This window comes from Aulonocara stuartgranti (genome assembly GCF_965226115.1).
Source record: "Aulonocara stuartgranti genome assembly, chromosome: 2".
NCBI classification, from domain to species: domain Eukaryota; kingdom Metazoa; phylum Chordata; class Actinopteri; order Cichliformes; family Cichlidae; genus Aulonocara; species Aulonocara stuartgranti.
The window spans coordinates 6,427,713-6,443,240 of NC_138940.1; the positions used below are offsets into that span (position 1 = coordinate 6,427,713).

Below are 15,528 nucleotides of genomic sequence, written 5' to 3' on the forward strand. Positions count from 1 at the left end.
ACAGACGGGGTGACAGCATAGACAGAGACACAGACGCAGACTCAGAGGCAGACCAAATATAACACATAGAACTCAAACAATAATAATCATCATCATCATCATCATAATAATAAACTAAAAGCGCTGGGTCACCGACCCAGGACCATGACAATTTGTGTTTGTGGCAGTAATGTGACAAAATGTGGAAAAGAGGGACGAATACTTTTGCAAGCCACTGCAAGTACACAGAGAGATAATGAGGGGATGAGGAACAGCTGGGACAAGGGGAAACAAAACTAGACTCACTGCATTTAGGACAAAGACTTTCCCAATAAAACAGACATCACAAGGGTAATCTAATAAACAAATGAACTTAGCAAACCTAAAGAACTTATAAATAAACATCGACATCTAAACAAACTAAAACTTAAAACGCTGGGTCAACAGACCCAGGAAAGTGACAGTAAAATCATTTATTATACACATTATACTTATTTTCTTAAATTGCTTATCTATTATCTGTATTTTAACTTGGGGGTCTAGGGGTGCTGCATGTTTATGATAACACACTGACAATATCAGGACAATTTTAGCCTTACTCTATCAGTGAACAGCATGCCCATGCTAACTTAAACTAGACCAGCAAGCTAACCCCATGTGTATTAAGTGTTACTTCAGAATAGGAACCAAACAAATTAACGGAACGAAATTAACTGTAACAGCAGTTTGCAAAACATTGTGACAGTTCTCAAGTGTTCCTACCTCAAATCCAGCACGTGTTGCTGTGTTTTTGTTGTTAAATGGACGAGGAGAGACCGTGACTGGTGAGAGGATGCAGCATTTCGTCAGTGGAGCATAGAACGACGTCTCTGATTGGTCAAAAAGTGAGTAAAGATGCATCTGATTGTTCGAAAGCGTCAACCAAAGAGCTGCTGGTCACGGCAAGATACAAACTCGCCGGAGCTCTGCGTGAACGGCACATCCGGGACCTTCAGCACTCAGGAGAGATTTATCTTGAGGTATGTATTTACCTTTGATATCCATGCGTCGACGAAAGCTCCGCGAGGTAAAGTTGTATGTTTAACAAGCTAATTAAGGTTAGTTAAACGGAATTAAAACAATACACAACCGATTTGAACAAATTGAAAGTGGTGAATGATGATAAATGCTAAAAAATTACTTAAGATTTATCTTTAACAATAGATATTAGAAGTTAAATTTAACTGTTTTTAAATTCCCACCGGAGTTAAAGGGACCTGCGGCCTTGCATGTGCTCTGCATCTTCAACTGCAGAGACAGTCAGTCTAAGCTCAGTGTAGCTAACTGCAACACACTTTTTTTTTTCAACACAAGATATGCTTGGGGGGATTTAAATGATAATATTAATGTTTTCTTATTCAGCACAAATCAATAATATTATAGTTATTTGCTCACGGTCTGGGTCTCTGGCCCAGCGTTTCTGATGTTATTCTAAGGTTTTTGAGTTTCTTATGTTTAATGGCGGGTTAGTTGAGTTTGGCTTAACGTTATTAATATCGTTTTAAGGAGTTTATGTTAGGGCTGTATATTACCACGTTTGTATTTTCATGCCATGTTTCCTGTTTTATTTTGAAAGAGTCTGTTGCGTTCAGTTCATTAATCTCACTTCCCTGTTGTGTCAATAGAATCATTTGTGCAAGCTACTACCCTGCTGTCCCTCTGTCGTGTCTCAACCTCCAACAGGAAAGTAGAAGTCCTCATATGGTAGGACCAGTGATTGTAGTGTGTGTTACACTGTCCTCATATTGTTTTAAGCTGTGAAGGACAGGAGTGTGTTTCAGTTGCCTTCCTCATGTGGTAGGACCAACAACTCTAGTGTGTGTTACACTGTCCTCATATCGTTGGGTAGCAGAACCGTACAGTGTTAAGTTTCTATAGAATCTGGTATAAGGAAGTCAGATCCTTCTGTAATAATATTCACTGATACAAATATGATCTGTAGTTAATTAAATAGTCGGGATTTATACTAGAGAATGTTTCTGACGTTATATTGTTGTCTTTTGTTGCAGACACCAGGTGCCGAGGTCCTGTCTCAACCTCCTTCAGACCAATTGGTGAGTGACACACCCACTTCATTCTTCCAACAGGTTACACATTATTTTTTTGTATTTGGCATCAAGTATATGTGTCAGTTGGGCCTAGTGCATAAATGAAATGCACTTTAATTGTACTAAAACAATCAGTTTTAGTCGAAGTTAACCAAAACCAACATTAGCATTAGGATAAAGTAATTGTCTATACCATTTGTTAGTCCAAACTTTCCCTTAAAGCATCAGCTTGATCTTTATTCTGACAAAATTTGATATTTTTGTCGTTTTACACATGTTTTTGTCAAAATAAGCTCCCGCTGATCAGTTTACATGATTTAATTTCTGGGGAAATAGATGGCTGTACATCAGTGTTGGGTTTAGAGCTTTTATTGACAACAGCAGGAGAAGTTAGAGGTCAGGAATGTGAACTCTACATGTGTTCAGTCGTCATGTCCTCATATTGTTTTAAGCTGTGAAGGACAGGAGTGTGTTTAAGTAGAAGTCCTCATATGGTAGGACCAGTGATTGTAGTGTGTGTGTTACACTGTCCTCATATTGTTTTAAGCTGTGAAGGACAGGAGTGTGTTTCAGTTGCCTTCCTCATGTGGTAGGACCAACAACTCTAGTGTGTGTTACACTGTCCTCATATCGTTGGGTAGCAGAACCGTACAGTGTTAAGTTTCTATAGAATCTGGTATAAGGAAGTCAGATCCTTCTGTAATAATATTCACTGATACAAATATGATCTGTAGTTAATTAAATAGTCGGGATTTATACTAGAGAATGTTTCTGACGTTATATTGTTGTCTTTTGTTGCAGACACCAGGTGCCGAGGTCCTGCCTCAACCTCCTTCAGACCAATTGGTGAGTGACACACCCACTTCATTCTTCCAACAGGTGAAGATGGATGTTGCAGACAGGACATATCCTAACTTTTGCAGCCGTTACGATAATAACGCGCTGTTTGCACGATGAGCACAGCTTCCAAGCTCCCCTAAATTGACCGTGCGCTTCGTGTTGTGTGTGCGTGAGTCTGTGCATTTAGTGGCGTCTGTGCAGAAATGACTAGTAAGACAAGGCTGCAAACTATTCTCACAGACTTCAAGTGTGCACTTGAATCCAAAACGATCTCTCTCTCCCCCTCCGGCTCTGTTGAGATGCCACTGGGAGAGTAACGACTGCCCCTCCCCCCCTCTGCTCAGCAAACAGGTGGCTGTTTTTGCACCCCTCCCCCTCTGCTCTGCAAACACGTGGCTGCTTTTGCACCCCTCCCCCCTCTGCTCAACAAACACGTGGCTGCTTTTGCACCCCTCCCCTCTCTGCTGAGGGCAAAAACAAGGCTCATGTGCAAAGTGAAGCAAAATAACATTGACAGAGGTTCAGAGAAAGGAGAAAAAAACGGAGCAGGCTCCCGTTGTTCACTTCAAGGAGGCGGCTCTACGGGCCGTTTTGTTTGTGACCGACACACACAGTATATATATATATTCTCAATCACATTCACACCACTCTCTTATATCAGTTCCACTACATCAAGACTATTTTATGGTGGTCAGCTGTTTTATTGTCATGTATTTTGCATAGTAAGATAACCATGTCCTCCATTCAAAAGCACTGAAAATGTCTATGGTGGTGCTGTACCTAATATTGTGCTCATTTGATCCAAAACCTATTTTTCCTTTATTTTGAAGGCTGAGGCTTAGATCCATTAGGTATTCACGAGAAAGGCATTATCGCATGTCAGGATTACAGTATATCGAAAATATGTGATTATAATGGGAGTCAATGGGGCCCAAACGGATACAAGGGTAAAAGGAGGTAGTACATATGTGAATCTTCTTTACTATACACCACACCATAGAGGGGATCATTGAATTTCAAAAATAATCCTAAAACACACATCCTGGCCAAGTTTCATGCAACTAGTCTTTAAAATGACTGATATATTGAGAATCAAAAATCCAAAGTTACCCAAGCGGGTCCCTTTTTTCGCTAGGGTAAAACGAGGGTTAAATAGTCGGGATTTATACTAGAGAATGTTTCTGACGTTATATTGTTGTCTTTTGTTGCAGACACCAGGTGCCGAGGTCCTGCCTCAACCTCCTTCAGACCAATTGGTGAGTGACACACCCACTTCATTCTTCCAACAGGTTACACATTATTTTTTTGTATTTGGCATCAAGTATATGTGTCAGTTGGGCCTAGTGCATAAATGAAATGCACTTTAATTGTACTAAAACAATCAGTTTTAGTCGAAGTTAACCAAAACCAACATTAGCATTAGGATAAAGTAATTGTCTATACCATTTGTTAGTCCAAACTTTCCCTTAAAGCATCAGCTTGATCTTTATTCTGACAAAATTTGATATTTTTGTCGTTTTACACATGTTTTTGTCAAAATAAGCTCCCGCTGATCAGTTTACATGATTTAATTTCTGGGGAAATAGATGGCTGTACATCAGTGTTGGGTTTAGAGCTTTTATTGACAACAGCAGGAGAAGTTAGAGGTCAGGAATGTGAACTCTACATGTGTTCAGTCGTCATGTCCTCATATTGTTTTAAGCTGTGAAGGACAGGAGTGTGTTTCAGTTGCCTTCCTCATGTGGTAGGACCAACAACTCTAGTGTGTGTTACACTGTCCTCATATCGTTGGGTAGCAGAACCGTACAGTGTTAAGTTTCTATAGAATCTGGTATAAGGAAGTCAGATCCTTCTGTAATAATATTCACTGATACAAATATGATCTGTAGTTAATTAAATAGTCGGGATTTATACTAGAGAATGTTTCTGACGTTATATTGTTGTCTTTTGTTGCAGACACCAAGTGCCGAGGTCCTGTCTCAACCTCCTTCAGACCAATTGGTGAGTGACACACCCACTTCATTCTTCCAACAGGTGAAGATGGATGTTGCAGACAGGACATATCCTAACTTTTGCAGCCGTTACGATAATAACGCGCTGTTTGCACGATGAGCACAGCTTCCAAGCTCCCCTAAATTGACCGTGCGCTTCGTGTTGTGTGTGCGCGAGTCTGTGCATTTAGTGGCGTCTGTGCAGAAATGACTAGTAAGACAAGGCTGCAAACTATTCTCACAGACTTCAAGTGTGCACTTGAATCCAAAACGATCTCTCTCTCTCCCTCCGGCTCTGTTGAGATGCCACTGGGAGAGTAACGACTGCCCCTCCCCCCCTCTGCTCAGCAAACAGGTGGCTGTTTTTGCACCCCTCCCCCTCTGCTCAGCAAACACGTGGCTGCTTTTGCACCCCTCCCCCCTCTGCTCAACAAACACGTGGCTGCTTTTGCACCCCTCCCCCTCTGCTCTGCAAACACGTGGCTGTTTTTGCACCCCTCCCCCTCTGCTCTGCAAACACGTGGCTGCTTTTGCACCCCTCCCCCCTCTGCTCAACAAACACGTGGCTGCTTTTGCACCCCTCCCCCCTCTGCTCAACAAACACGTGGCTGCTTTTGCACCCCTCCCCTCTCTGCTGAGGGCAAAAACAAGGCTCATGTGCAAAGTGAAGCAAAATAACATTGACAGAGGTTCAGAGAAAGGAGAAAAAAACGGAGCAGGCTCCCGTTGTTCACTTCAAGGAGGCGGCTCTACGGGCCGTTTTGTTTGTGACCGACACACACAGTATATATATATATTCTCAATCACATTCACACCACTCTTATATCAGTTCCACTACATCAAGACTATTTTATGGTGGTCAGCTGTTTTATTGTCATGTATTTTGCATAGTAAGATAACCATGTCCTCCATTCAAAAGCACTGAAAATGTCTATGGTGGTGCTGTACCTAATATTGTGCTCATTTGATCCAAAACCTATTTTTCCTTTATTTTGAAGGCTGAGGCTTAGATCCATTAGGTATTCACGAGAAAGGCATTATCGCATGTCAGGATTACAGTATATCGAAAATATGTGATTATAATGGGAGTCAATGGGGCCCAAACGGATACAAGGGTAAAAGGAGGTAGTACATATGTGAATCTTCTTTACTATACACCACACCATAGAGGGGATCATTGAATTTCAAAAATAATCCTAAAACACACATCCTGGCCAAGTTTCATGCAACTAGTCTTTAAAATGACTGATATATTGAGAATCAAAAATCCAAAGTTACCCAAGCGGGTCCCTTTTTTCGCTAGGGTAAAACGAGGGTTAAATAGTCGGGATTTATACTAGAGAATGTTTCTGACGTTATATTGTTGTCTTTTGTTGCAGACACCAAGTGCCGAGGTCCTGTCTCAACCTCCTTCAGACCAATTGGTGAGTGACACACCCACTTCATTCTTCCAACAGGTGAAGATGGATGTTGCAGACAGGACATATCCTAACTTTTGCAGCCGTTACGATAATAACGCGCTGTTTGCACGATGAGCACAGCTTCCAAGCTCCCCTAAATTGACCGTGCGCTTCGTGTTGTGTGTGCGCGAGTCTGTGCATTTAGTGGCGTCTGTGCAGAAATGACTAGTAAGACAAGGCTGCAAACTATTCTCACAGACTTCAAGTGTGCACTTGAATCCAAAACGATCTCTCTCTCTCCCTCCGGCTCTGTTGAGATGCCACTGGGAGAGTAACGACTGCCCCTCCCCCCCTCTGCTCAGCAAACAGGTGGCTGTTTTTGCACCCCTCCCCCTCTGCTCAGCAAACAGGTGGCTGTTTTTGCACCCCTCCCCCCTCTGCTCAACAAACACGTGGCTGCTTTTGCACCCCTCCCCTCTCTGCTGAGGGCAAAAACAAGGCTCATGTGCAAAGTGAAGCAAAATAACATTGACAGAGGTTCAGAGAAAGGAGAAAAAAACGGAGCAGGCTCCCGTTGTTCACTTCAAGGAGGCGGCTCTACGGGCCGTTTTGTTTGTGACCGACACACACAGTATATATATATATATATATTCTCAATCACATTCACACCACTCTCTTATATCAGTTCCACTACATCAAGACTATTTTATGGTGGTCAGCTGTTTTATTGTCATGTATTTTGCATAGTAAGATAACCATGTCCTCCATTCAAAAGCACTGAAAATGTCTATGGTGGTGCTGTACCTAATATTGTGCTCATTTGATCCAAAACCTATTTTTCCTTTATTTTGAAGGCTGAGGCTTAGATCCATTAGGTATTCACGAGAAAGGCATTATCGCATGTCAGGATTACAGTATATCGAAAATATGTGATTATAATGGGAGTCAATGGGGCCCAAACGGATACAAGGGTAAAAGGAGGTAGTACATATGTGAATCTTCTTTACTATACACCACACCATAGAGGGGATCATTGAATTTCAAAAATAATCCTAAAACACACATCCTGGCCAAGTTTCATGCAACTAGTCTTTAAAATGACTGATATATTGAGAATCAAAAATCCAAAGTTACCCAAGCGGGTCCCTTTTTTCGCTAGGGTAAAACGAGGGTTAAATAGTCGGGATTTATACTAGAGAATGTTTCTGACGTTATATTGTTGTCTTTTGTTGCAGACACCAGGTGCCGAGGTCCTGCCTCAACCTCCTTCAGACCAATTGGTGAGTGACACACCCACTTCATTCTTCCAACAGGTTACACATTATTTTTTTGTATTTGGCATCAAGTATATGTGTCAGTTGGGCCTAGTGCATAAATGAAATGCACTTTAATTGTACTAAAACAATCAGTTTTAGTCGAAGTTAACCAAAACCAACATTAGCATTAGGATAAAGTAACTGTCTATACCATTTGTTAGTCCAAACTTTCCCTTAAAGCATCAGCTTGATCTTTATTCTGACAAAATTTGATATTTTTGTCGTTTTACACATGTTTTTGTCAAAATAAGCTCCCGCTGGTCAGTTTACATGATTTAATTTCTGGGGAAATAGATGGCTGTACATCAGTGTTGGGTTTAGAGCTTTTATTGACAACAGCAGGAGAAGTTAGAAGTCAGGAATGTGAACTCTACATGTGTTCAGTCGTCATGTCCTCATATTGTTTTAAGCTGTGAAGGACAGGAGTGTGTTTAAGTAGAAGTCCTCATATGGTAGGACCAGTGATTGTAGTGTGTGTGTTACACTGTCCTCATATTGTTTTAAGCTGTGAAGGACAGGAGTGTGTTTAAGTAGAAGTCCTCATATGGTAGGACCAGTGATTGTAGTGTGTGTGTTACACTGTCCTCATATTGTTTTAAGCTGTGAAGGACAGGAGTGTGTTTCAGTTGCCTTCCTCATGTGGTAGGACCAACAACTCTAGTGTGTGTTACACTGTCCTCATATCGTTGGGTAGCAGAACCGTACAGTGTTAAGTTTCTATAGAATCTGGTATAAGGAAGTCAGATCCTTCTGTAATAATATTCACTGATACAAATATGATCTGTAGTTAATTAAATAGTCGGGATTTATACTAGAGAATGTTTCTGACGTTATATTGTTGTCTTTTGTTGCAGACACCAGGTGCCGAGGTCCTGCCTCAACCTCCTTCAGACCAATTGGTGAGTGACACACCCACTTCATTCTTCCAACAGGTTACACATTATTTTTTTGTATTTGGCATCAAGTATATGTGTCAGTTGGGCCTAGTGCATAAATGAAATGCACTTTAATTGTACTAAAACAATCAGTTTTAGTCGAAGTTAACCAAAACCAACATTAGCATTAGGATAAAGTAATTGTCTATACCATTTGTTAGTCCAAACTTTCCCTTAAAGCATCAGCTTGATCTTTATTCTGACAAAATTTGATATTTTTGTCGTTTTACACATGTTTTTGTCAAAATAAGCTCCCGCTGATCAGTTTACATGATTTAATTTCTGGGGAAATAGATGGCTGTACATCAGTGTTGGGTTTAGAGCTTTTATTGACAACAGCAGGAGAAGTTAGAGGTCAGGAATGTGAACTCTACATGTGTTCAGTCGTCATGTCCTCATATTGTTTTAAGCTGTGAAGGACAGGAGTGTGTTTAAGTAGAAGTCCTCATATGGTAGGACCAGTGATTGTAGTGTGTGTGTTACACTGTCCTCATATTGTTTTAAGCTGTGAAGGACAGGAGTGTGTTTCAGTTGCCTTCCTCATGTGGTAGGACCAACAACTCTAGTGTGTGTTACACTGTCCTCATATCGTTGGGTAGCAGAACCGTACAGTGTTAAGTTTCTATAGAATCTGGTATAAGGAAGTCAGATCCTTCTGTAATAATATTCACTGATACAAATATGATCTGTAGTTAATTAAATAGTCGGGATTTATACTAGAGAATGTTTCTGACGTTATATTGTTGTCTTTTGTTGCAGACACCAGGTGCCGAGGTCCTACCTCAACCTCCTTCAGACCAATTGGTGAGTGACACACCCACTTCATTCTTCCAACAGGTTACACATTATTTTTTTGTATTTGGCATCAAGTATATGTGTCAGTTGGGCCTAGTGCATAAATGAAATGCACTTTAATTGTACTAAAACAATCAGTTTTAGTCGAAGTTAACCAAAACCAACATTAGCATTAGGATAAAGTAATTGTCTATACCATTTGTTAGTCCAAACTTTCCCTTAAAGCATCAGCTTGATCTTTATTCTGACAAAATTTGATATTTTTGTCGTTTTACACATGTTTTTGTCAAAATAAGCTCCCGCTGATCAGTTTACATGATTTAATTTCTGGGGAAATAGATGGCTGTACATCAGTGTTGGGTTTAGAGCTTTTATTGACAACAGCAGGAGAAGTTAGAAGTCAGGAATGTGAACTCTACATGTGTTCAGTCGTCATGTCCTCATATTGTTTTAAGCTGTGAAGGACAGGAGTGTGTTTAAGTAGAAGTCCTCATATGGTAGGACCAGTGATTGTAGTGTGTGTGTTACACTGTCCTCATATTGTTTTAAGCTGTGAAGGACAGGAGTGTGTTTAAGTAGAAGTCCTCATATGGTAGGACCAGTGATTGTAGTGTGTGTGTTACACTGTCCTCATATTGTTTTAAGCTGTGAAGGACAGGAGTGTGTTTCAGTTGCCTTCCTCATGTGGTAGGACCAACAACTCTAGTGTGTGTTACAATGTCCTCATATCGTTGGGTAGCAGAACCGTACAGTGTTAAGTTTCTATAGAATCTGGTATAAGGAAGTCAGATCCTTCTGTAATAATATTCACTGATACAAATATGATCTGTAGTTAATTAAATAGTCGGGATTTATACTAGAGAATGTTTCTGACGTTATATTGTTGTCTTTTGTTGCAGACACCAAGTGCCGAGGTCCTGTCTCAACCTCCTTCAGACCAATTGGTGAGTGACACACCCACTTCATTCTTCCAACAGGTTACACATTATTTTTTTGTATTTGGCATCAAGTATATGTGTCAGTTGAGCCTAGTGCATAAATTAAGTGCCCTTTGATTATATTAAAATAATCAGTTTGATTGAAAGTTTCCCATATTCAACATTAGCATTACTTGTTTGTGAACATCTTAGGAGAAAGAAATTGGCATATCATTTGTTAGTCCTAACTTTCCCTTTAAAGCATCAGCTTGATCTTTATTCCTACTAAATTTGATATTTCTGTGTTACATTGTCCTCAGATTGTTTTAAGCTGTGAAGGACATGAATTTGTTTTTTTGTTTTTAGCCTTTCTCAATTGGTAGAACCAACAACTCTAGTTTGTGTTACATTGAAACTGAACAGCAGGGATGTTTGTCATGAAGATAATAACACTCTATCCGATTTCAAACAATCACACTGTGATGAGTATTATTAGTAGATTATGTTCACATGTAAAATATTCATATCAAATGGTAAATATCCTATATTTATATAGCGCTTTACTAGTCCCTAAGGACCCCAAAGCGCTTTACACATCCAGTCATCCACCCATTCACACAGACATTCACACACTGGTGATGGCAGCTACATTGTAGCCACAGCCACCCTGGGGCGCACTGACAGAGGCGAGGCTGCCGGACACTGGCGCCACCGGGCCCTCTGACCACCACCAGTAGGCAACAGGTGAAGTGTCTTTCCCAAGGACACAACGACCGAGACTGTCGGAGCTGGGGCTCGAACTGGCAACCTTCTGATTACAACTCTTGAGCCACGATCGCCCCTTAGCCCCTTAATGTAGAATTACACACTGCCCAACGCTGACTTTGCCTACAATGCAGAGAAAAAAGCAAACAGACCTATTGCATGCATTGATTCTCATATTTCACTGTTACTTTTCAAAGGCTCAAGGACCAAGTATTCCGGGGGTTCCAAGCCACACGCTTTACTCAGCTGCCCTGGACAACATGAAGGGCACCTCTGCCTCAATCACCCTGGACAACAAAAACATTAGCAACACTTCACCAAGAAGGGGTAAAGGCACCAAAATACAAAATGTTTTAGGTTAATATACTTGTGATCAAAGAACAAGTTTGTTTTCAGACATGACACTATTCAGAGCTTTTATCATAAATCATTTCATCTTATTTGATTCCCAGCAGAACACAGCACTTCAAATGGTTCATTCCAAGCATCCTTAAAGGAGCAATAAGCAATATCTTTTCACTGCTAGGTGTGCTGTTTTGCACTGCCTGTGAACCAAACCAAAGTCTATGGCTGGAGATCAACACAGAGAGAGGGATTGTGACTTCATGCTGTACTCCAGATGTAATTACACCTCTAGTTCTTCACATAGTCATTTTTAATTCCTTCAACCTAAGTATGATGAATTGTGCTTATTGCTCCTTTAAAGTGCTCCAGTAGAAAGCAAGGTTTAAGAACATTTTGTATTCACATTATAAACTAGAATATTTTCTATCTTTTCTTGCATTCACATTAAGATATTTTCTTTTGTTTCCATTTATGACAGCTGGGACGGTGAGAAGCAAGTGGACAAATGATGAAGTGAAGGTTGCTGAGCGGCATGTTTCACTTCATAAAAAGCTGCAAAGTACCAGGTAAAAAGGAATGTGACTGCTGCCTCCAAGCAGAGCCGGCAGCTCTGAAAGGCAGAGACTGGGTTGTCATAAGGTACTACAGCCACAACAGGATCATAGCATTAAAAGAAAGATGCAAGAAAAAAAGAAACAAGCAAGAGAGATACTTTGTTACTTCCACAGTTATGTCAGTATTGCAGTTTTCTGTATTGCATTGTTCTTACTCATAAATCTGTGGTTTATGCTGGGTGCTTTTTGCAATTAAATGATAAAAAAGGCAGATAATGTTCCACGTTTTTATTCACATGAACATTCACTACAAAATGAATTAATGCATTACAATATCAAGACTTAAAAAGTAGACTGACCACATTTGACCCATGTCTTTTTTTTTTTTTTTAAAAGTCTTTACACAGCTCAGATTTACTGTTTTATTAACACATAAATGTCTGATATTTCTGTCAGAAGTTACCCAACTGATGAGCATTACTATTGTGCATCCATGTCTATTATATTGTAATCTCAAAAGGAGCCAAGCTAAAAATGCAGAACCTACCGTTACCTGGTCCTTATAAGTCATGTATACTTGAAAATTATGTGTTTCCATGGGCTTCACAATTCACCTAAACATGAAATATCTGTGTGTGACCTTATGGTACTCATAAGTCACATAAACCTGACAGTGTCCTCACAAGTAGCATTAAATTCAGGTTTGACCAAAATTTAGCCCTAGCCAAAATCTCAACAGATGGGTGTGTTCCTGGAAGCATGGGTCAAATTTTTTGAGATCCCCATGCCTCTAGGACCTTCGGAAAGGCACGTTCCCATTTGTCACATTTTTGTCATACGTACTGATATATCACGAAAACACGTATGTGTGTGTGTGTGTGTGTGTGTGTGTATAAAATATACTTTTTCACAGGACCACATAGAGCCCTGTGATAGTTTTATTTTTTTGTATGCTCGTATGCAGTTTCATTAGGCTCTATGTAGTCCTGTGAAAAAGTACACCCTTACTGCTTCCATATGAAATGATAAGGAACAGCCAGGTGGTGCTAATCAGATGCACTTGATTAACCAAGCAAGTGTGACCACCTCTAAAAGCAGAAGCTTTGTCAGTTTGCTGGTCTGGTCCTCTTCTTAAAAAAAAGAAAAAGGGAAAAAAAGAAAAAATCAATTGTCTCTTAACATAATGCTACAATCCTCCGAGGAGTGGATGTCCTAGAAAATTCACCCCAAGGTCAAGATTTGCAATGCTCAGACAAATTGCAAAAGATATAAGACTCTTCAACAGTTAGTTAGCATGTTAGAGTTTATGACAGTAGAATTAGAAAAAGACTGAACAAGTATGCCTTATTGGGAAGGGTTGTCAGTAGAAGCCCTCTGCTAAAAAGAGCATGGCTTGCACAACTCAAGATTGCAAATCTACACGTGAATAAATGACCGTACCTCTAGAACAATGTTCTTTAGAGAAACAAAACCAAAGCACAGCACTACATTTGGCAAATGCATTTCAATACAAACATCTCCAACTGTCAAGTATGGTGGTGATTATTTGGGCTTATTTTGCAGCCACGGGACCTAGACATCTTGCAGTCATTGAGTCCACCATGAACGTCTCTGTATACTAAAGTATTTTAGAGTCAAATATGAGGCCATCTGCCCGACAGCTTGGTCTAAACCAGGGGTCGGCAACCCTAGGCACGCGTGCCACGGCTGGCACACAAAGGGTTAACTGATGGCACGACAATAGCTGGGCTGGGCTGATTTTCCGTTTTTATGGGCCGATGATTTTTCTTTTTTTGTAACGGTATAAACAATGAAAGGTGGTGGATTGGCCAGATGCTGGCCGGTGTGTAAAAAATAACTCAGTTGTTCGGTGGTGTGGTGGCCTCCACCACATTAGCAGGTGGTGGAGGACACCAGGTGGATGAGGGAAAGGGGAGGCAGGAGGAGCAGAGACCCGAGACGGCTGCCGGTCCGAGTGTCAGGTGAACTGAACTTCAGGTAAGAAGTTATGACCTGCAGTCTATCTGGGTCAGATATAAACCAAGTTTAGGTGGAGTTTATTTTCGTTGTGCTGAGTTTTTATAGTCAGTTACAATAACTAGTACTGCGTACTTGCTAGTACTATACAGCTGGGTTTGATGTTACCGATTGTGAACTTTATTTCATAAGGTTAGTTAGTAGAGTTTTCTCTCTTGTTTGTTTATCGCCCACCTTTCGCCAGAAAGAGGAAACCAGCGGATGTCGCGCTAAACAACAGCAGCACGTTTAGGCTTGATCAGCTGTTGTTAATATTAATTTCTAGTATCAGCTGATGTTTGCTGGAGCCACAGCTGTAAAGCTGCTTGTCATGATGTCGGTTTGGATATGTGGTGAGATGGAAACATGAAGATCAAACCAGTAGATGTCCTTACTGAATCATCAGAGCTGAACAGGTGATGGAGAAACAGGTTTACCTTTTAGGTGACATGAATGAGTTGAAGGGAAGTTATAAGGGAAGGAAGAAATACACGGATACATCTGTAGATTCGAGACAGAATTCACAATGCGTTTTTGGGACTTTCAGGTGTATGGACCAATGTTTTATTTTCTGATAAAACCAGAGAGCTTTAATGAGCAGCTAGACTTGTCTCTCATTAACTGGCTGAGTTAATGCCAGGTAATGCAACATCGAAGCAGCTAGAATCCACAGCTGTGCGTGTTCATGGAGCTGCATTTTCACCTGCTGGACATCACTACCTGACAAGTTTTAACTGTCTTCAGAACATTGCAGAGGCCTTATTGACAGTATTTGGCTCTACATGTCTGTGTGAGCAGATTTTCTCTCACATGAGTGTCCTCAGGTAGCTGTCTGAACGCTGGACACTCGGAGACCTGTGTCTCTGAGTGGGAGACCAGAGATCACATTAACATGTGTATTAACAAGCATGCCATATTGGCTCAGTTTATTTTTCTTATCATTGTTGTGAGGAGACCATAAATAGCATTTGTGTTTTCTGTTGTACAGTTCATTTGCTGTTATGGATAAAAAGTGTCTTTTTATTTTTTTTTGTTTCAAAATAGCTGATAACTATTCGCTGATAGCTGCCAACATCTGCGAACAAATATAATTCGATAAAGTGGTTCTATATATTGTGTAACTGTTAATATAGCGCGTTATTAAATTTATTGCTAATGCAATCATATGGCACACTGACTTCTGAGGAAATTTTAGATGGCACTCGCCATGAGAAAGGTTGCCTGCCCCTGGAACTCAGTCGTGTAACAGAACTATAATCCCCAGCAGAGCAGGAAATCTACAGGAGAATAGCTGAAAAAGAAATGATTGCTTCTGAAGATGGTTCTATATCCTATTGAATCGTGAGACTCTAGATTGTCCTGTGAAATCTTTTGCACATAACTGTGCTTACGTACACTTAGCATTAGAGCAGGTGAGTAGTACTACATGAATCAAGTGTAACATCAAATACTGAATCATGCAGCCATTGGGTCTAATAGCCCTCTAATATAGTGAAAATAATAATATAGAGAAATAATTTAATATAGAACATGGTAGAAAAGAGCAATCAACTTTCCTTGAGTAAGTCTAGATGTGGCATACTACCAC

At 40.4% G+C, this 15,528-nt stretch overlaps 1 protein-coding gene and 1 long non-coding RNA gene across 3 annotated transcripts in view; one reads left to right on the top strand and one right to left on the bottom strand.

The window, feature by feature from the left end:
• Positions 1 to 15,528, bottom strand: part of LOC309689683 — a 56,418-nt gene that overhangs the window by 13,362 nt on the left and 27,528 nt on the right. The gene's annotated exons all lie outside the window — the stretch shown is intronic.
• LOC309713377 (uncharacterized protein) lies at positions 862 to 12,200 on the top strand. Of its 2 annotated transcripts, XM_082544964.1 has the most exons (11): positions 862 to 998; positions 1,644 to 1,722; positions 2,028 to 2,072; positions 2,868 to 2,912; positions 7,533 to 7,577; positions 8,468 to 8,512; positions 9,308 to 9,352; positions 10,243 to 10,287; positions 11,223 to 11,352; positions 11,552 to 11,646; positions 11,849 to 12,200. In XM_082544964.1, the coding sequence occupies exons 1-11, from the start codon at positions 874 to 876 to the stop codon at positions 11,858 to 11,860; spliced, it is 711 nt and encodes a 236-aa protein (XP_082401090.1). In that variant the 5' UTR covers positions 862 to 873; the 3' UTR covers positions 11,861 to 12,200. The 2 variants fall into 2 exon arrangements, with proteins under 2 accessions (XP_082401090.1, XP_082401091.1); XM_082544965.1 differs by lacking the exon at positions 10,243 to 10,287.